This window comes from Urocitellus parryii, chromosome 3 (genome assembly GCF_045843805.1).
Source record: "Urocitellus parryii isolate mUroPar1 chromosome 3, mUroPar1.hap1, whole genome shotgun sequence".
Lineage (NCBI taxonomy): Eukaryota > Metazoa > Chordata > Mammalia > Rodentia > Sciuridae > Urocitellus > Urocitellus parryii.
Window position 1 is genome coordinate 151,006,265 of NC_135533.1, and position 22,460 is coordinate 151,028,724.

General features: G+C 47.5%; 1 protein-coding gene across 1 annotated transcript in view; it reads left to right on the top strand.

Annotated features, from left to right (window-relative positions):
- Acacb (acetyl-CoA carboxylase beta) overlaps positions 1 to 22,460 on the top strand; it is a 130,496-nt gene that overhangs the window by 7,974 nt on the left and 100,062 nt on the right. Inside the window, exon 2 of the mRNA XM_026409178.2 lies at positions 19,789 to 20,450. Coding sequence (XP_026264963.2) covers positions 19,798 to 20,450 — 653 coding nt within the window. The 5' untranslated portion in view covers positions 19,789 to 19,797. The remainder of the gene's footprint in view (positions 1 to 19,788; positions 20,451 to 22,460) is intronic.

The following is a 22,460-nucleotide window of genomic DNA, read 5'->3' on the forward strand; positions in this document are numbered from 1 at the left end:
TAAATTAACCCAAGTTGTGAGTTTTTAAAGCAGTATCTTTTTAAAACATTAACAGGCAATCCTTAGACCATCTAAAAGCAAACTACAAAACAAAACTAACTAGGATAAAAACATATTTAGTTTATGTAATAGCTACCTTGAATTCTGGCAGAGTTATACATTATAATTCCCTGTTTGAGGTCCTGGCAATCATGACAAAAACCGACTTTTGGACACAACCTTAAATGCACTGAAATCTGGCCTACTTCTTCCATAGTCACTTTCACATGAGATGGGACATAGAGCCTTATCTCAAGTAAGGCGGGGCTCATCATAAGTCTTAAATATTATAGTTCTGAAGCTGATCTTTGCTTTGTAGACATCATTTTACAAAGCCTACATAAATTGTTGCTCAAATTTACATGAATATTAGCTAACACAACATAATATCACATCTAAAACAAGAATTAAAGAAAGGCTGAAAGCTTTTAACCTTTTGTAGAAAAGTAGCAAAGTACTTTTGTGTTTTGCAATAAAACTTTTACATAGATTAGGCTCTCATTAACTTAAAAATACATTTAAATGTATGGAACTTTACATAACTTATTGATAATAAGTACAGTTATAGAACACAAATGGTATAAATAAATTTTTAACATGTTTTTTTTTTAAGCCTAAAATTACCATACAATTTTAGAACACCAGTTTGATATAATGCTCTTTCTAAAGCTTTTGCCTTACAGACTTGTATACCTGGAAGATATGAACACATTAATGGCACCAATTACATTGATGTTTTATATTAACCAAGTTTAGCTTTTTAAGAAATAACATAGCACAATTCTCTAAAACAACAGCACTTGTTTAACCAGTTGTTTAATTTTTTTAAGATTACTTGTTCAAAAACTTACACAGACCTTTTTTATATCATTTACTTAAACTTTTTAATTATTTAACCATATAGACTCTTATCCAGAAATCTAGAACCTTTTAGTTTTTCTTTTTATCTGTTAACCTCCTTTTGTTCACATTTTGAAACAATACCTGTAAACCTTTGAATCTAAGCAGATTATTTTATAGACATCAACATTTTATTAGGGCCTTTTTGAACACCTAGGAAAACTTATAAGCTTAATTTTAAAGACATCTTTACTTTTATCTGTTTACCCAATTTAAATTGAACCATTTGAATCAAGTGAATTAAAGATATTTGGATCCATTTTTAAATTTTTCATGAGCGCTCCTCATCTGTCAATTTGTCATATCACTGCAGGATATATGGACACACACACACAAACATATCGACATACAACACATAACAAGAGTGTGCACACATAATAGTGAAGGCCTTGTAGCTTTTCACAGATGAAATCTCCATTGTAATGTTTCAAAAAACTCCAGTTGATCAAAAATAGAACTTATCAGAAAAACATTAACTTGTTTGTAGGAACAAAATCATGAGCTCAAAAAAATATAGAATCTAAGAAAAGGCAAAAGTCCTAGAAAAATTGACCGGCCAGTAATTAGTAAATGTCATACAATTTACTCTTTGGTTTAATCTAGTTTGAGTTCGGGTAAAAGGACACTTTTACTCTTTTTTTTTTCCTTGGGCCTGAGCTCCAAACTGCTTCTGTTTGCATATCAGCTTAAACCCTGGCTGAGGTCTGGAAGGCACTGGGAAAACCGGAATTTTGAGCAGAAACTTTATGTCTAAGGTATTTTAACCATAAGTCACAATTTATCTTTTTACACTAGAAAAATTTGCTCACACAAAACTGAAAATAGGATCTTACTTGATAATATAAAAGCCACCATCAGAAGGAGTTTCTTCAGGATCATTAAGCTACTTTCTTTGTTCTGAAGTTTCTAAAGTAATATTAAGTTACATTAAATCGCCTGAAAAATTTTAAAAGAGAACCACACACCACCATGTATATCAAAATTAAGCTTTGAAAATTTCCAAGACTGTTGCTAATTAATGTCATTTCAATAAGCCAGACCAACGTTTTAATTTAACACTTTTTAAAATTTTACACAGAGAGAGAAACAGATACCAAATCATAATTTACTATCTTTACCCAAATCAATGCACTGTATACCTAGTGAAATCTCCTTAGGCTACCCAATTTAAAAACTGATAAAAAATATAAAACTGAATGATTGGGAGTTACTTGCCAACTTGGAAGTAGAGTTCTTTTAATTTTTTTATCCTAAGTATTTAAGTTCTCTGGTATGAGCTATCTGAAATCTTAAACTAAACAATTACTTAAACCCAACTTTTAACTGCAAGATAGTGCAATACTTTAGAAACCCATTCAGATACCAGATTGTTACAATAAAAAAATTAATTTTGTTAGACACACATTTAACTTAGATTATCCCCAAGAAACAATTTATAATAACCTTAAAACAGACCAAATAAGAAAAAAAATCTCTCCTAGGTTTTGAACTTCCATTTAATCATGACTTTTATCAGTGGCTAAAACAGACTATTGAAAGTTACCTATGTACCTTAGAGAACCTGGGCAGATTTTACTAATTATCTCATGTCTTTCTTAGTCCTACAACCTGAATTGCTAACATTTCTGACCTGCGAAGGAAGGGAAGCATCCAGGAGGAATGGATGCGGGGTTGGGAGTGTTGCATGGCCCATACGGAGGCAAATGTGATTGGGGCTTTCCCTCAGTGCCATTCATCTACCGATCACCCTAGATACCCCTGGGGGCTGTCGGAAGGGGGCTCAAGAGAAAGGAACCTTAAGAATTCGTCTGAGAGTAGCCCAGACCGGAATTCCTCAGTTGTTCCAAACTCTTTCCTCCACCTCCACGCATCCAAGGCAGATCAGGATTCCGGACACTGTGTACTCACGCCAATTGCTCTCCAGGCCCAGACAGAAAAGTTGGAAACGGCTTTGGCAGAACCCAACATGCCTGCTCTGTACTGAACAGGTGATTGAGAGCTGCTTAGGCCGAGAAACCTCTCACCCGAGTCTTGAAGAGTGGCGGCTGCACTAATTGCATTTAAGTAGCCGACGGGTGCCCACCTTATCCTCCAGAAAGAAAGAGAGAGAAAGATGCACCTCAAACAGACATGGGGTGCATGCACTTACCTCGGTGTAGAATCTCAGTCTGGGACAGAATTTATGACTGAAAGTTTGGCTCCCATCCCGAAGCCAATTAATGTCAATTTAATAATGAGGACAGGGTTTTGAGAAAAGTTAAAGCGAGATATCAAAGTTCTTAGATCCCCAGCAGGCATTTCTTAATCGCAGCGGGTGCACTCAGGCCAACTACAGGAAGAAAAGAAAACACTGCTTCCCTAATCTTGCTCACAATTTAGGTTAAAATCTAGCTAAAGTTATCTTCACACCTCTAAGGCAGATTGGAATTTGGGACTCTGCATCGGTCAAACTAAAACAATGCCATCACACTTAACAGAGACACAGACAAAAAGACACACACAAAGACATAGATTCCCTTTTCAGATTGTCAAAAAATGAAAGTGGGTGCTGGCCCCAAGCCGACTGGGGCCTTCCCTTCAGACAAGCGAATTGGGGGAGCATCCCCCTCAGATTGGGTCTGACAATACCAGATTGGGAGATTCTCTTGCCAATGGTCGAGGGTGAGACCCAAAGGGATCCTAATTGATTGCCCCATGTTAGTTTCAGATGAAGGGATTGAATACAGAGACAGAAACAATAACACAATAACCACAATAACACTGAAATCAGACCAAAGAGAAAGAGCGCTGCGCAAATTCAAAACAAATGGCTTAGGCGGAGCAGAAGCCCCGCCGCTGCCTACAAAACAAATGGCTTAGGCGAAGCACAAGCTTCGCCGCTGCCTACAAAGACCAAATGGCTTAGGCGGAGCAGGAGCTCCACCGTTGCCTACAAAGTGATCCCCGGGACGTCTCCCGGGGTGGCAGGGGAGAAGTCTGAGTTCGTCAACTCCTTCTCAAGCTGCCCAAAATACAAAGCGACTACGCGTAATCGTACAAATGCAGCGCATAGAAACCAAGTACCAGTCAAAGGTTACAAATAAAGAAGTGACACCAGACAACACGACAAACACAACATGAGCTGGCCAGCTTACCTCCCAGTGATGCCAGGTGGTCCTTGGGCAGGGATCCGGACGGGATGGGGGAGGGACTGATGTCTATCTCGGTGGAACCTCCAAATGAAAAGACCCCCGTTTCCCTGTCCAAGGAGAATCACACGAAACACTGGCTGCAAAAAGCAAGAGGGATTTATTGGGGGACACAGGCGCCTGCGGGTGCCCAGCAGAACCTCAGCCGGAGCTTTGGTGAGCTGGCACACCGGGCTTGGGGATACAGAGATTTTTATAGGGTAAAGGGGCTGTTTTCACACGGGGGAAACAATAGGTTTCTTATTGGTTAATTTAAAACCCAGCATATAGGCTACCTAAAGGGCAAAGTTGTTTTTCACTTTATGTTACTGGAAAAGCCACATAAAAGTTACATGTTAGCACTCTGGTCCTCCTGTTCCTGCTCATTCAGGCATGCCTAGGGACCTGGTCCTTTGTCCTTTCCCAACCGATTACACCTAACTAATTATCTGAAAAATACCTCTGGTGCCTGCGTAGGTTTGTGACATGCCTTGGTGGTTTTGCAACTAGGCCTGATGTTGTTGTGCTGGGGTCTTTCACCATCATCATTGTTTTAGGGCCCTTAGCAGGGCAAACTTCTGGAAGCTTCTTGCTTTCAGGCAGGACAAGTTATCTCTGTTGGCCATGTAACATCTCTGCCCTGTCAATGCGGTCACATCAGCCATTTCTCCAAGGGGTCAGGTCCCTTTCAATGGGAAGAGTACTTAGAAACCATAAAGAGGACACGAGGGTGCCTGTGAACTCTCACAACATCTTTATGGCTCTTCTGTACCCAGAGGTCTGGAGGGATAAGGCTGGGGCCAGGCAGCTGTCGGGAAGCTTGTGCAATGGCCCGAGTGAGGGAAAACAGTGGCTTGAACTTGATCTTAGATAAAGTGCTTAGCACGAGGCCTGGAACACTGGTGAGCGCAATCAACGTTGGCAAACTAGCTTTCATTGTTTGCTTGACTTCAGTTGGTTCACTTGAAGCTCACCTACACTATGGGGAAGATGGCCTGACATCCCCACCACGTACATGAGAAAACCATGTACGCACTCACAGGTAGAGAGAATAATAAACTGCTCAAGGTCATGCAGCAATGAAAGAGAACGTGGCTGCAGATCCCATCCTCTGACCAGTTCACTGTATTAGCCACAGGGTTCAAACTCAGAAATGACTTAGATGATGATGATTTTGTGGTGCCAGAGATGGAACCCAGGACCCCGCATGTGATAGGGAAGGATTCTACCACTGAGCTACATCTCCAACCCCTTAAATTAATTTAAAAAATTTAAAATTTTAGTTGTTGAAGGACTTTTTATTTTATTCATTTATTCATACATGGTGCTGAGAATTGAACCCAGTGCCTCACACATGCTAGGCAAGCACTCTACCACTGAGCCACAACCCGGCCCTTAAATTGATTTTTGATACATTAATCCAAGAGGCTGGCCCACTCTCACTTTATCAGATTGTAAACTGTGATTCCAGCAAGGCTCCTGAGGGTCAGGCCACTCTGCAGATCCTCTCCCTGCACCTAGAATCTCTGCGTCCCTGCTCATTAGTAACCTGAAGTGACCCTTGAGACTGCCATTGATGACCTTTGCCTGTGTGACCTGCAAGCTCTTCTGAGAACACATTCTCATTGATTTAGCCCTTCCAGGCCCCGAGGAGGTTAGCCTTGTTGGAGAGCTGCCATTCCAACACTGTCACCTGGCTGGTGACAGTGCCAAGCCCTCCCCTCTGGACACTGTATCTAGAACTGTTTTTGTGTTGATATCTGAAAGGGGGGGTGGGGGGATCGCTGGCCTCTGTTTAGAAAGGCAGATTGCCCCCCAGGGCTTTGTCAATTTCCCCCAACATTTGCACCCAGATCCCAAAGGTGGTGGAAAGCCCTGGGTCAGCCTCAAAACCGAATGCTGTCCCCATGGGGAGGCTGTGGCTCAGTGGTGAGCAGGTGGCAGGGCCTCTACTGCGGAGATCACTTGCTGATTGACCAGGGAGTCCCAAATCTTAGCCCACCTCTTGCTGTTACCTCACTCCTGTCATTGTCATGCTGGATGGTGCAACGCTTCTGCCCCAAGACTGCAGGTTACTAAGAGGCCCTCAGCCAGCAGGGCCAGGGCCAGTTGGTGGCAGAGGTAACCCATCCTGTAGCAGTGACGTCTGAGTAGAGCATTGCATTAAGGTCCCTGTTTCCTGAGGGCCACCCGCACATCTGTCCTGCCAGCCACGCCTGGTTCTGAGCTTCCTTTATGCCAGGCTCAGCTTTCACCCATTGAACCAGTCCAACAGCTGCTCTGCTGAAGTTGGCACTGTTACTGTCCCCATTTCCCAGGTGGGGAAACCGAGGCTTACGGCCACTTCTCCTGTACGGGATGGAGCTGTGATTTTAGCCAAGGCTGTGCCGCCTGAGTCCTTTGCCTGGTCATTGCAGGCCCTCCTTGCCCCCAGAAGGAGAAGTGCCCCGAGTACACCTCAAGACCCTGCCTGGTGCGGTCTGCTGCCGTTGCCATCTCTGTCCCACCCTCGTCCCAGCTCCAGGCCAGCTGGCCTAGTTTGGGTCCTGGAGAGGACAGCTCCCTCTCGGCTTTTTTTTTTTTTTGAGTAGTGCGGGGGATTAGAACCCAGGGCCTTGTGCATGCAAGGCTAACACTCTACCAACTGAGCTATATCCCCAGCATCAGCTTTGGGGTTTTTGAGTTTCCGCTCCTCTGCCTTGCATGCTTGTCCTCCACCTTCCTGCCTGGGCTTCTTCCTGCCCCTCCTTGCACCGTGTCCCCAGCAGACCAAGCCATCCCGGGTGGTTACTCGGGAACCAGCCAAGGATGCTGCTGGCAGAGTCAGAGCACTGCAGAAGCAGAGGGGCGGGCGGGGAGATTCCACCTGAAGGTGGTGAGGCCCCCCCCCAACCTAGGTGAGCTGGACGGTGGCCTCCCACAGTCTCTGCGGGGTGACTCAAGTGGACTGCAGCCCAGCAATCAGCCTGGTGGCCTTGGAGACAGCAGAACAAGTTCTAGTTGGAGGTGGGAAGCTGGCTCCTGTCACCCTCACCCAAGGCATTGGTGGGGGTTCCCCGAAGACCTGGTGCTCTGGCGTGTGGTAGGTTTGAGAACTACTGACCCTTTTAAGGTCTCTGTTCCGGGTCTCTAATTCCACTGCTCCAAGGGAGAGGCCAGTTAAACCACTGGATTAGACTGCTCACCTCGACCCACTGCACACATGGCTGGGATTGTATGCCATGTGTCTCCAAGCTGTGTGGCTTGGGACAAATCAGACCACCTCTCTGGCCATCAGATTCTCATCCTTGAAATGGGATAAGAATAATATCTCCCTTATAGGGCTGCTGAGATCCCGTGTGGAAGGTGCTGGCTCTAATGGAGGGTGTTAGTGTAGACCCCGTGTGTCTGTAGTCAGGTGTTAACAGAGAGCAGCTTCTCCTTAGGTTTAGGGTTGCAATTCCTTTGTTCTCCCTAATCATTTTTTCCCCACAGTGGCAGGGGAAGCCGGGTTCTTGGCCCACTAGGAGTTTTGTCTTCTCAAGTCTTTCCGTCCCTCCACTGTCACCTAAAGGTTGTCATGTTTCCTCCCTCCCTCTATCCCTTACTTCCTTTGTACCAGGGATTGAACCCAAGGGCATTTAACCACTGAGCCACATCCCCAGCCCTTTTGATATATATATATATATATATATATATATATATATATATATATATATATATATATATATATATAAGAGGCAGGGCCTCACTAAGTTACTTAGGGCCTGGCTTTGAACCTGCGATCCTCCTCTCTCAGTCTCCCAAGCCACTGGGATGACAGGCATGTACCACCAAGGTCCACTGGTTGCCCTCCTGCCTCCTCCTTGGTTTTGCTGTGCCTTGAAGGGGAAGGTTGTTGACTGAGCAAATCTGGTTGATGCTCACAATAATTCTGCAAACTGTCTTTTCTAGATGGGACTCAGAGCTTCAGAAAGAGGATGTGATTTGCCTGTGATAACTCTCCCTTGGTGACAGGGCATCACATCCTGCCTGAGCCTCTGAGTGTGGATGGGGAGTGGCCATCATGGGCAGGGTGCAGCTGCAAACCCAGCACTGTGCAGCGCGAGCCGTCCCACTGAACTCTCCACCATCCCAGGATGTAGGTACTGTCCTTGTCCCCGTTTTGCAGATGAGACGGAGGATCAGAGAGGGCATTTAACTTGCCCAAGCCTTACCAACTTGTGGGTGGCAGAGCTGAGATGTGAACCAGGACCGTTTTCAGGGAACCAAGCAGGGTGCCCAGGGACAGTTGGCTTTTGCTGCCAGTACTGTCTTGGTATAGATGTCGAGCCACCCTGGAGCTGGGGCTCCTGGCCCTAGTCCTGGGGCGGCCTCTGCTCCTCTGTAAATCAAAGGCGCGTGGCCAGACAGTCCCTGCGTTGCCCTGCGCTGGGCTATGGATTGGAGCGGACAGCTTCTGGTGCACTGTGGGCGGGGCCAGCGGCACCGTCTGGGTGCAGGTCGGTGTCCTCTCCAGGCACCTTCTCAGCCTGCAGTCACATTGACCTCTCCCTATCAGTTTTAGGGCTTGCAAAAGGACCTTGCGCCACCTTCCCCCAGCTGGAGTGTCCTGGGCCACCCACTCTGTCCCGATCCTAGCTCTTCTCTTTGCATCCTGCCCAGCGTGGTCAGGCCCAGGTCGTGCCGAGCCTTCCCTCCGGGGCCCACGGGTGTCTGACTGGTGAACGCAGAGCCCCATCCTGTGTCCTGTCTCCCCAGGCCCTCGTAAGGATGGGAGCATTTAGAACCTAATCCAGAGACGCAGATTGGGCAAGGGGACAATTGCATGAGAAGCAAAGTAGGCTCAAGTACAGGAATGTGGCAAGCCAGAGGGCGGTGGCCCTGGAGGCTGGCCAGCCAGTGAGCGCAGTTGGCCTCTGAGAACTGGAGCTAAGTCAGGTGAGGGCTGAGCCGGGACCTTCACAGATGGCTTCGAGTTGCGGGTGACAGATAAGGGTGCGCGGCAGGACGGGGAACACTCGCCACGGCTGGAACAGCCGTCCAAGCCCCTCCCCCGTGGCCTGATGCAGCACACCACCAGCCTCCCACTGAAAGGTGACACTCCACAGGCCGGGTTCCCTTAGTCACCCTGTGGGCGCCTGTCAGACTCACATGAGAATGGAGCCGGTGGCCACGTCCCCAGGGACGGTAAGTGGCAGAAGCGCTCAGGACTTAAACTGGGTGGGAGGAAAAATCCAAGTGGGAAAGGGGATGGCTGGATGGGGACATTGTGTCCCCTCTGTCCCTGAAGACCTGGCCGTGTATTTGATGAGGGGTGCAAGGGCAACAGCCTGCCAACACCCCCAGCTCCCCTCCCCCACACCATGGTAGTTGGCAGCTGGCCAGGCTGGCCAGCGCTTGTTGAGCCCAGAGGTTTTGTGTCACAGCAAAGCCACGATGACTCTGGCACCAGGCGGCTGCCACCTGAATTGATCTGCAAGAAGTAGCAGGGCTGGGCCGCAGCTCTGTGGGAGAGCCCTCTCTCACCTTGCATGTGGGAGGCTCTGTGTTCCGTCCCAGCGGTGCAAAAAGAGAGAGAAAAACAGCTGTGGCTGCATCTGGTGCCCGGCTCAGTTGGGTTATCTCAGAGACATAACCAGGCAACCGCTGGGGCATGGTCAGGTGCACAGAGGCTCCGTGGGAGCAGGCGTCTGGGTTTTGCTGCTCATGGACTGAAACCAGCAGAACAGGGCTCACTCGGGGTCGCGGCCCAGGTCTGGCCTTGCTGTCTACGCGTCCACCTGCTCCAGCTTGAACCGGATCAGACCGTGGTGTGGGTGATGATTCCTTATGGAATTGATTTGTATCTACTTTCAGTGCGAGGGAAACAGGAAAGTTCAGGAATGTTGGGCCAGGATTTGAGCCAACGCAAGTTACTGAGCTTCTCTGAGCCACAGTTCACCTCATGGTAGAGTGGACGTAAAATCATGACCGCAGAACAGCAGTGATGTCCAGGAGGTCATTCTGAGGATTGGAGACAGGTGGTGTTGAGGAGCCTGGGGAGCTTGGTGGCTATATCTGTGCAGGTGTTATTTGAAGGGCAACTGCGAGGCAGGTAAACAGGGCAAGAGGTAGAATCCTTATTTTATAGAGGAGGAAATGAGGCAGAGAGTCTGGTAGCTCTCTCAGACAGTTCCCTCATCTGTCTGTGTGTACCCACTTGGAAAAGGTTCTCCAAAGGTGGGTTGGGATTTTCATGAGATCCACTGGTCCCCATCAGAATAGCAGCAGGTCTTAAAGGGTTGCAGAGTGAGAAAGAAGGCTAAACCATGTTTAAATTTAAACATTTAAAACTTGCCTAATGTTGGCCACATGTAGAGCTGGTCGCTCTACTTACAGAGCTTCCAGTTTCAAATGTGGCAGCTTCACTGACTGTCCCTCAATCGCCTGCCATGCCTATGTCTGACCATCTGCCCATCCACTCACTTTTTCTCTCCATGCACCCCCCCATCTGTCTTAGTCCATTTTCTATCACTATAACAAAATACCAGATGCAGGACACTTTAAAAAGAAAACAGGTTTATTTAGTTCATGAGACCAAAGAGCATGGTGCCAGCATCTGCTTGGCCCCTGGCGAGGGCCTTATGGCTGCATCACAACATGGCAGGTGGCAACCTGGTGGAAGATCACATGGCAAGACAGGAAGCCAGAGAGATTCAGGGGGTCTTCCCCTCACCATACTGGGGATGGAACCCAGGGACTTGCACATGCTAGGTGAGCAGGTGAGCACTCTGTCACTCAGCTGCATCCCCAGCCCTAGGCTTGCTTTTGTATTTTTTATTTTTCAACTGGCTCTACCAGACCAGCATAAATCCCTTCCAAGGGCCCCATCATGACCTAATAATCAGTCACCTTAGGCCCCACCCCTTAAAGGTCCCACCACTTTCCAAACTCACCATGCTGAGGACCAGGACTCTAACACATGAAACTCTGAGGGACACACTAGAATCAGATCCAAACCATAGCTCTCCATCCAGCTAAGTCCAGAACAAAGAGCTTGCATCCTTCAAAACTTGCACCATTAGATCACCTGTCCAGTGGGGATCCATGTACACATGGGTTCTCAGGGCTCACCCATCCTGCACCTCGGCCGTCTAGTTTGGCTCTTTTCTCAGTAAGATCAGAAGTTTTTCGTTTTACTGTTTTCCTTTGAGGTGGCAGGATGTCCACTACTGATTGCATGCTGTTGCTATTTCTTATTTTGCACAATTTCAAAAATAAACATTTAAAACTCGCCTAACGTTGGCCACATGTACAGGTAACTCTCGGTCCAGAGCGCTCAGAAGACTGGACTCCCGGTCCACGCTCCTGTCGTTCCTAAATGTAACTTCAGACACGAGACCCTAAAGTCTAAAGGGCAGCTTGGGTCAAGCCCTTGGCTGGGCTCAGTGTGTGGGCATGGATTCGGCCTCTCACTCAGCACGCGCTTGTCAGACACCTGCTGTATGCCAGGCACGGAGCTGGGCACGAGGATCCCGAAAGGGCCACCCCACCAGTCAGGGAAAACAGACAAATGTGGTGACATCCGTGTCATCAGGACAGACTTCTGTGCCCGCCAGCTAACTGGGGCAGGCAGGCTGACCAGGGTTGTAAAAGTGCTTGGCCAGTGTGACCAGCAGAGGGCGTGAGAGGGGACTGCCACTGGGCCAAAGGCAGAGCTAGCAGGACCTTCCACCCTGCCGGCCTGGAGCCTGGGGCGGCTGAGCCTGCTGGACCTCTGGGAAAGCCAGGGTAGCCTTCACAACCTTTGTGGCAATGCCCTTGCCAAGCACCGATTCAGATTTTTCCTGGGGGCATGGGTGAGCCAGCAGTTTCCAGGGCTCTGACCTTTCTTGCCTAGGTTCAACTTTTTTTCTTGATAGCTTACCAAGTGCAATAGAAATAGTAATAAAAACACACCCCAAGCCCCAGAAGCTTCCAGTTGACCACTAGGAACAGGAGGGAGACGGAGAGGCGTAGGTGCTAACACAGTGACATTTTGCCCCCACATGGGACATTTGTCAACATCTGGAGACGTTTGGGATTGTTACAACAGTGGGCATGTAATGGGAAGAAGCCAGGGACACTGTTCAGCCCACAGTATCACGCAGGCCAGTCCCACGACACAAAGAATTTTGTAGCCCCAAATGTTGGTTATGCCCAAATTGAGAAATCCTGGCATGAGAACAGGCTTGGGCCTCAGAAAGAAACTGCTGCGCATGTTGAAGTACCTCTTTCTAATTTGGCGGGGGGATATAGCTAGGAGTGAAGTTGCTGGATCTTATGGCAGTTATGTGTCTGTCTTTTTAAGGAACCACGCAAACTCTTTCCACAGTAGCTGCGCCACTTTAAATTCCCATCGACAATGGACAAGGGTTCCAACTTCTGTATGTCCTCACCAACACTTACTGTCTTCGTATATATACTAATCAGCTTTCTTCACCATAAGGAAACACCTGAGGCAATATGTTACAAAGAGAAAAGGTTTATTTTGGCTCATGGTTTTTGAGTTCCCCTCCAAGATCAAGTGGCCCTAATTGCTTTGGACCTCTATTTGTTTGTTTTGTATGTGTATGCACACACTTGATTTTAATGTGCTGGGGACCAAACCCATGGCCTCAGGCATGCTAGGTGAGTGCTCTGCCCTGGGTCCCTGACAAGGCAGCCACCAGGGCAGGAGCCCCTGGGGAGCAAACCACTCACTCCAAGAACCAGGAAACAGAGCAAGACAGGCCAGGCCAGGGCCCTGCAGTCCCCTTCAAGGGCATATTCCCAGTGACCTATGTTCTTCCCACCAGGTCCCACTTCCAAAAGGTCCCTGAGCCTCCCAATAGCATCACCCTAAGGACAGAGCCCCTGGAGGCCGTTCCCCAAACCAGCATGTGTCCAAGTTTTCTCTCCCTCTCCCCCACCCTTGCTTCCTTCTCCTATTTTCCTTTTGGGACTATGGTTATTCTAGTGGTATGTCACTATAGTTTTGATTTGTATTTGTCTTATGACTAAGGATGTTGAATAAAGTAACTTCATGTTCTTATTGACCATTTATATATTTTCTTAAAGAAATGTCTGTCTATTCAGATCTTTTCCCCATTTAAAAATTGCCTTGTGATGGGCACAGTGGTGTATGCCTGTAAACCCAGCCACTCAGGAGGCTGAGTCAGGAGGATGACAAGTTAGAGGCCAGACTGGGCACTTAGTAAGAATCTGTCTCAAAATCAAAACTGAAAAGGGCTAGAGATATAACTCAGTGGTAAAGTGCCACTGGGTTCAATAAATAAATAAACAAATAAAAATAAATAAAATAAAAATTGCATTGTTTATCTTTTTGTTGTTGAGTTGTAGGAGTCTTTATATATTTAGGACACTAGATTCTTAGCAGATACATGGTTTGCAAACATTTCTCCCATTCTGTAGTTTTGTCTTTTCATTTTTTTTTCTTTGTGTACATGTAGTGCTGGGGATTAAACCCTGTGGGCCTCCTGATTGCTAGACAAGAGCTCTCCACTGAGCTACACCCCAAGTCCCCTTTTAAATTCCTTGATAGTGTTCTATGAATCTCAAAAGTTCTTATTTTCAGCCAGTCTGGTCTATCTATTTGTTCTTAAGATGTTCTTGCCTTCAATGTTCTGTTTAAGATTCCATCATCAAATCTAGGGTTTCTTGTCAAATCCCTGTTTTCGTCTATGAGTTTTATGCGTTCATCTCTTATATTTAGGTCTTTGATACATTGTGAGTTAATTATTTATTGTATATCATATAAAATCAGGTTCCAGCCTCATTCTTCTGCATGTGGGAACCCAACTGAGACTCTTCTTTCACCATAGAGTGATCTTAATGTACTTGTCAAAAATAAATGGCTGGCTGGGCGCAGTGGTGATTACACCTGTAATCCCAGTGGCTCAGGAGGCTGAGGCAGGAGGATCACAGGTTCAAGGCCAGCCTCAGCAACTTAGTGAGGCCCTAAGCAATTCAATGAGACCTTAACTCTAAATATAATATTAAAAATGGGGATGTGGTGCAGTGGTTAATTGTCTCTGGGTTCAATCCCTGGTACAGAAAAAATAAAAGAAAATACATTGGCTGTAGAGCAGGGCGTATGTTTACAATTGATTCTATTCCACTGGTCCATCTTTATGCCATTACCACACTGTTTTGTTTACTGTAACTTTGCCTTAAGTTCTGAAATTAGGAAATGTAAGTCCTCTCACTTGGTTCTTCTTTTTTAACCCTGTAAGTCCCACCATCCCAGAGGGGGATCACCTATCAGAAACTTCAATCCAGCAACCAATATACCATCATAGTAATTTTTAAATAAATGTTATAAATAAATTCTAGAGGACTATTTTTCTTCTTCTTCCTCCTCCTCCTCCTCTTCCTCCTCCTCCTCCTCCTCCTCCTCCTCTTCTTCTTCTTCACTTTTCTTTGCATTTATTTTATGCGAGTTTATTCCTGTGCCGTGTTTTCCTTCCCTCCTTTGTCTTCTGTGCTACCTCCTCTTCTGGTTTAGAAATGGAGTGTCCTTTTGCAGTGAGGATCATTGAAATGTGGCAGGGGGCTCAGGTGTGGGTTAATCCGACCACTGAGTCGTGTCTCGGGTGCGCTGCTCACCTGGATGCTCAGTGACCAGAGAACCTACCCTCTCTGCATTTTTAAGCATGTGCAGCAACAATTCAGCACTCTTGAGGCCACCAACCCTGCATCCAGCCCCACTGTTTGGCCTGGGCACACCTCCCAACTCCACCACTGTACACTGGAATGGCACACATGGTTTCTTTAAGGTGACATCTTTCAGGTACTTGGTGGCTTTTCATATATGCATACCCTTGATGGCCTACGTAGTCTCATGGGTGTTCTTAAAATGAACGTGAAGATTTGAACCTCTTGATTTGCATGATTTCATGGGGTTTTTCTGGGTCAAGAGAGTAGCAAACTATTTTTTTTTTTTTTTTTGGCACTTGGGATTGAACTCAGGGCTACTCGACCACTGAGCCCCATCCCCAGCCCTTTTTTTTGTATTTTATTTAGAGACAGGGCCTCACTGAATTGCTTAGTGCCTTCCCATTGCTGAGGTTGGCTTTGGACTCTCCATCCTCCTGCCTCAGTCTCTCGAGCCACTGGGAATATTGGCATGTGCCACCGCACCTGGCAGCAAACCATTTTCTTCACAGATCATCTCAGGCTGCTTACAGGAAGAGGAAGACCAATGTACACTGGAATGGCACAAATGTACAGATCTTCACTTCCTTGGTTAAATTTATTCCCAGGTATTTTATTCTTCCAGATGCTGAGTTGCTGGGATGACAGGTGTGCTCCACTGCGCCTGGCTTAGTGTGGTCATCTTTACAATAGTAAATCTTCCAGTCTAGGAGCTCTTCATGTATTTTTTTTAATATTTATTTTTTAGTTGTAGATGGACACAGTACCTTTATTTTATTTTTAGTGGTGCTGAGGATTAAACCTAGTGCCTCACACATGCTAGGCAATCCCAGCCCCTCATCATATCTTTTTATTTAAGTCTTTTTAAAAATTATTTCAGCAATGTTTTGTAGTTTTTAATGTACAGATCTTCACTTCCTTGGTTAAATTTATTCCCAGGTATTTTATTCTTCCAGATGCTGTTGTAAATGTAATTCTATTCTTACTTTCCTTTTCAGATTGTTAATTGCTGATATATAGAATATAACAACCAAGTGCACATGCTGATATTGTATCTTACAACTTAGCTTAAAATCTTATTACCTCTGGTTGGGGCTGTGGCTCAGTAGCAGAGCGCTTGCCTAGAATGTGTGAGGCACTGGGTTTGATTCTCAGCACCGCGTATCAATAAATAAAAATAAAGGTCCATTGACAACTAAAATATATGTATATATAAAAAGCAAATAAAATAAAGGCATTCTGTCCGTTTACATCTACAAATTTAAAAAAAAATTTTTTATTACCTCCAATAGTATGTGTGTGTTTCTATACACATCTTCTGAAAATAGAAATAGTTTTCTTCTTCCTTTTCAAGGATGCTTTTCATTTGTTTTTCTTATCTAATAGCTCTGTCTAGCACTTCTAGTACAGTGTTGACTAGGAGTGGTGAAGGGGGCACACTTGTTTTGTTCCTATCTTTGGAGGAAAGCTGTCTTGAGTATGATGGTAGCTGTTTTTCATAAATTAATTTTTTTGAGAGAGAATTTTAATATTTATTTTTTAGTTTTCGGTGGACACAGCGTCTTTGTTTGTATGTGGTGCTGAGGATTGAACCCGGGCCACACACATGCCAGGCAAGCACACTACTGCTTGAGCCACATCCCCAGCCCCATAAATTAATTTTATTTATTCATTTTTGTGTGTGGGGGAAGTACTGGAGTTGAACCCAGAGGTGCTTTATCACTGAGCCACATCCCCATCCCCTTTTATTTTTTGTTTGGAAAAAGAGTCTTGTTGCTGACATTGGCCTTGAACTTACAGTCTCCTGCCTCAGCCTCCCAAGTCTCTGGTATGCAACACCACACCCAGCTACTTTTTATTATTTTAAAAAAATTTTCTTTTTGTAGTTGTAGATGGACAGAATGCCTTTATTTATTTATTTATTTTATATAGAGAGAGTATTTTTTAATATTTATTTTTTAGTTTTCGGTGGACACAACATCTTTGTTTTATTTTTATGTAGTGCTGAGGATCGAACCCAGCACTCCGTGCATACCAGGTGAGGGTGTTACCGCTTGAGCCATATCCCCAGCCCTATTTTATTTATTTTTATGTGGTGCTAAGGATGGAACCCAGTGCCTCACACGTGCTAGCTAAGCGCTCTGCCACTGAGCCCCAGCCCCAGCCCCACTTTTTATTATTTTGAGTTCCCCTTCTGTTCCTGTTTTTCTGAATGTCATGAAAGGGTGTTGGTTTTATTCAAATGTGTTTTTTTTGCACTGATTGAGATGATTGTGTGGATTTTTTAATTTGTTCTGTTAAGTGATGTAGAACCACCTTCGACAAACTTTTCTTTAAGGAGAAACTTGAGCCATTAAGGGAGCATATGTCTGGGGAGGCTGAGGCAGGAGGATCTTGAATTCAAAGCCAGCCTCAGCAATGGCTAAGCAACTCAGTGAGACCCTGTCTCTAAATAAAATACAAAATAGGGCTGGGGATGGGGCTCAGTGGTCGAGGGCCTCTGAATTCAATCCCAGGTACCCACCCCCCCCCCAAAAAAAAGAAACTTGATCTTAAAAGATTAAAAAAAAACAAAACCCCTCTGACCCTGTGTGTTACCTAGAAAAATACCCTTGCCAACATTTCAGCAGTTCTGCTGCCAAAAATGTTCAAGAAGTACTTGGGTCATTTCCAGGAAATCTTGAGAACTTTTCCACTTCACTTCAGAACAGTGTGTTGAAATGACAAGACAGTGCCATTGAGATACCACAGCCATCGGCTGCAGCTTTGTGGCCCTGTTGTGACTCCTCTGGCGTACAATGTGGCAGAAGGGATCATTCTTTTTTTTTGCGATGCTGGGAATGGCCCAGGGCCTGGTGCCTGCTGGGCAAGCGCTGCCCCTCTGAGCCACATGCCAGCTTGCAAAACTGGTCCAGAAGTTGTTGAAATATGTCGGGGTCCCAGTTTTTTTGAACAGTACTTTCTTCAAGGAATGATTATGTGCTCATTAAAACAGCAGAGTCTGTGAAGGGAGGAGGCGAGGGCCAGACACCGGAGCATGCGAGCTCATTCAGCCGCAGAAGCCCCCACTGCACACAGGGTCCTAGACCCTGGGACTGGAGCCCCCCTGGTCTCACAGAGGGGTGTCCCAGTGGTCAGCACACCTGTATCAGGCAAGGCAGGGGGCCTTCCTCCCTCCAGGACTGCGGTGACAGCGGGGACAGTGATACAGTGACGCAGGGGGATGACAGGAGCAGTCACACCCTTATCGTCCCATGGTGGGACATGCACATCACATCCACGAGAGCCACAGCAGATTGGCTCCAGGGCCGTGGATACCAACACTCATATGGAGAACGGTGTGTCTGCCTCCAGACCTGCGCTCCTCCCCTCGTAGGCCACCGTCTCTAGGCCACTCACATGCCTGACGCGAGGCCATGTTGTGGGCAGCTGTGCACAGAATCATTCAGGGAAACGTCTGTTTAGTGCAGATGCAAATGTTTTCCCTCTATTTTTTAAAAATATTTTTATGGTGCTGGGGATTTGACCCAGGGCCTTATGCATTCGAGGCAAGCACTCTACCCACTGAGCCATGTCCCCAGCCCTTCCCCAGATATTTTTCGTCCAGTCAGTTAAATCTGCAGATATGGAATTTTCGGATACCAACTGTATATCTTAATCATTAAAAAAAAGTTAACAGTTTCATTGAGACATAATTCACGAACCATACAATTTCACTCGAGTGAAGGAGAAGTCATGGGTTTTCAGAGTCTTCACCATCTCCCTGATCAGTTTCAGAACGTGTTGATCCCCCTGCCCCATATGCTCCACCTTTAGCCAGCCCCTGCCTCCCCACCCTGCAGCAGCCCTCAGTCTTCCTTTTGTCTGCATCCTGGACAAGTCATATGATGGAACCATCCAGTCTGTGGTCATGTACCTGGCTTCTTTCACTTGACATAATGTCTTTAAATGCCTCCACCTTATAGCTTGGATCAGAGCTTCGTCCCTTTTCATGGCTCCATTGTGTTGTGGGTTGACATTCTGGTTACCTGTTCTTCAGTCAAGGGTATCTGGGTTGTTTCTGCTTTTTTGGCTTTAGGAATAATGCTGCTCACTTAGTCCTCTTTCACGTGCAGGTTCATGGTTCATGTGAAGCATGTGTTAGTATTGCTACCTTAGTAGTGTGCTGTTAGAATACCTGAAACCAGTCATTTTTAAAGAACAGAGATTTATTTCTTACAGATCTAGAAGCTGGGATGGCTAAGATCAAAGGGGGCCCTCTTACTGTGTCTCAAGTAGGAGGCACAGGGCAAGAGAGCTCCTGAAAGAAGGGTCCAGTACACCTATAATCCCAGTAGTTTGGGAGGCTGAAGCAGGAGGATCACAATTTGAGGCCAGCCTCAGCAATTTGGTGAGGCTCTAAGTAACTTAGTGTGACCTTGGCTCAAAAGAAAAAAATTAAAAGAGTTGGGGATGTGGCTCAGTAATAAAGTGCCTCTGGGTTAGTACCAATGGGGAAAAAAAGAGAGGGGTCCAGACTCACTTCTCTAATGACCTACTCTGGTGTCAACCAACCCACCCCATGAATCCCTTTCTCACAGCCCAGTTGCCTCTCAAAGGCCCCCCTCTCCACAGTGCTGTACTGCAAGGGGGACTCCATTCCTACCACATGAACTCGGGAGGCTGAGGCAGGAGGATCGTGAGTTCAAAGCCAGTCTTGGCAAAATCAAGGTGCTCAGCAACTCAGTGAGACCCTGTCTCTAAATAAAATACAGAATAGGCCTGGGGATGGGGCTCAGTGGTGGAGTGCCCCTGGGTTCAATCCCCAGTGCCATGCCTGTGCAAAAATAAAACCCTTAGCCGTGTCATTAAACTAGAGTCAAGAAACCCAGACCCAGGCGGTGGAGGGCCAGCCCCGTCACAGAGCACCTCCTGGGCCAGGCTGGGTGGAGGACCACCTCTGCCCGCTGCCCTGCGCCCACCAGCTCCTTTATGTGAGAAAGGACTCCTTACTCAGACCTTAAAGTCTCTCTCCTTTTCTTTACAGATTTCCTGAATGGTCTTGCTTCTTTTCCTGTCTTGCCTGATCTTCTACTGTCTGACCTGCTCCTGGTTAAAAATCTGGGGGAAAATGACAGATGCCCAGCCAGCCACCAATGGTCAGTTGGAGGCCAGCTTCACACTGAGCCAGGAGGCCTCTCCAGCCTCAGACAGCTCGGAGGACCACCTCCAGGGAAATGGCAGTGCCACCCTCCCGCCAGGGACCCCCGGCGGGGCCGAGCTGGCCGCCCCCCCGAGCCCCGAAGGCGCCCATCGGCAGAGAAGCTCCAGACCCCCCGCGCACCAGAGGCCCCCGAGAATCCCCGTTTCTTCCGATGGCATGTGGCCCTCCCCGGAACCCACCGCCAGCGGGACGGGGACCCAGGGACCAGAAGCCCCAGGTACCAATGGCCTGTCCTCCCCAGCCCGGCCCCAGGGCCAGCCAGCCAGGCCCCCCTCCAGAGCCGACGAGAAGCAGGCTCACCTCAAGCGGCAGCTCCTGACCAGCTTCATCCTGGGCTCCTTTGACGACAACTCCTCCGACGACGACTCGGGGGCCAGCTCCTTCCGAGAGTCCCCCCGGAGGGGCAGCCGGGCCAGCCTGGGTGCCGCGTCCTCGGACTCTCCTAACACTGCAAGTGAACCTGAGACCTCGGTCCCCACCATGAGGTAACGGGCCTTTCTCCTCCAGACAGTGCGTGCACAGGTGGGCAGCGTTAGGGGTGTCCCACACCCCTCCCTGGCCTGTCCCCCACCAGGCTGCCCCCCCACCAACATTTCAAGGGTAGCTGTGTCAAAAAGTAGAAGTAGCAGGATGCCGTGGTGCACGCCTGTTACCCCAGCAGCTGGGAGGCCGAGGCAGGAGGATCGCGAGTTCAAAGCCAGCCTCAGCAAAAGCCAGGCCCTGAGCAACTCAGTGAGACCCTGTCTCTAAGTAAAATACCAAATAGGGCTGGGGTGTGGCTCAGTGGTCAAGTGCCCCTGAGTTCAATCCTCAATATCGCCACCCTCCAAAATAGAAGTGATAGCTATTTGCTTCCTTTCAAAATCACCTATTAAGCACCTACTGAGTGTACTGTGTTCTGTACCAGCAAACTGTCTTTCTAGTCCATCTCAGCCCAGCTGGGGAGGATGACTGGAGTGTAACTAGGATTTATTTTGGGGGGATGGATAGTGGGGATTGAACTCAGGGGTGCTTTTCCACTGAGCTATTCCCCAGTCCTTTGTATTGTATTTTATTTTGAGACGAGGTCTTGCTGGGTTGCTGAGGCTGCCTGAACTTGCCATCTCCCTGCCTCAGCTCTGCCCCTGCCCCTGGGATGACAGGGGTGTCCGCAGCCCCACACCTCGTGTTATATCTAGTTATGATTGAAGCCCAAAGAACCAAAGGTGATCTGGGGAGCCTGGAGGGAGAGGGCGTTCCCAAAGAGGCAGCCATTCATTCATTTCCGCTAATTGATTCAGCAGGTAACTAACAACTGAAAACCAGCGTCCCCCAGCGATGCCTAAAACACACAAACTCAAATAATGATAATCCTCCACCACCACTGATGTTGGAAATGAGCACTGACTTGAAGGTTGATAACGGGTGGGACTACCCCAGGGGTGCAGTTGGTGGCTTTTTGCTGTTGTTCTGTTATTGACCTTCCAGCCCCAGAGAACAGCAGTCGCTGGAAGAAAATTTGGGGAAAGAGAGAAGAGCAATGAGCCCCCAGCATAACTGCCCGCTGGAGAGACTCTGCTCTCTGTCCCCTGTTCCTTCCTCCCGTCTCCCCACCTTAAAGGTGAAGTTTTGTTCCTTCCAGCGTTTCCTGTCCTCTCTACCCCAATGGGAAAGACCTGGATAGGGTCTTTCACATGCACCATCTTCCCAGTGACCTTTAATCCTGGTTGCTGGAAGAAGGTAGAGAAAAAAGCAAAGGCCAACCTTTTGCATAGAGGGTCTTCAGGGAGACTGTGGTGAACTTCTGGAAGGGCTGAAGAAAGAGGAGCCTTGGGAGCCTGGTACCGGGAGCATAGCCCTGGCTCTGCCACCTCCTGCTACGGGACCTTGGGCGTGGCCCTCACCTCTCCCACCTCTGGGCCTTCTCTGTAAAACGTGGAAGGGGTTAAATACGATAATGTTTGTGAAATATGCAGAGTTTGGTACACAGTAGGCGCTTAAGTGGTCAGTTTCCCCCAGCTCCTTCCTGGCCTGGCCCTTGTCCATCCAGTATCTTCGCCCCACCCTGAGCACCCAGGTTCACCCAGAGCCTGACCGCCTTTCTTCTACCCCCAGTTTACATACATTACCCACTTGCCCCTGACAAGGGAACAAGGCTGGAGCAGGCTCACTTCACAGATGGGGAAACTGAAACCCAGGCAGGGAGATCTTTCTGAAGACACACATCTGGGAAGTGGCAGAATCAAGTTCAAGGCCAAATCTGCATCTGCAAAGCCCAGGTCCTTTCCACGTGCCACAGGGTGCTCTGTGCCCTGCTCTCCAACTTTCTTTCCCCTGCACCCTCCCCAGGGGCCATGAAGGGGCTCTGCTGGCACCTCCCAGGATGCCGACAGCCATGGGGAACAGCCCCAGTCCCAGCTGACTCCCAGAACCAGGAGCCTCTGGTGGAGGACGCCCACAGGGTTCTTTGGTCCAATGACCCATCATGAGAATCTCGTGTCAAAGAATCTTCAGGG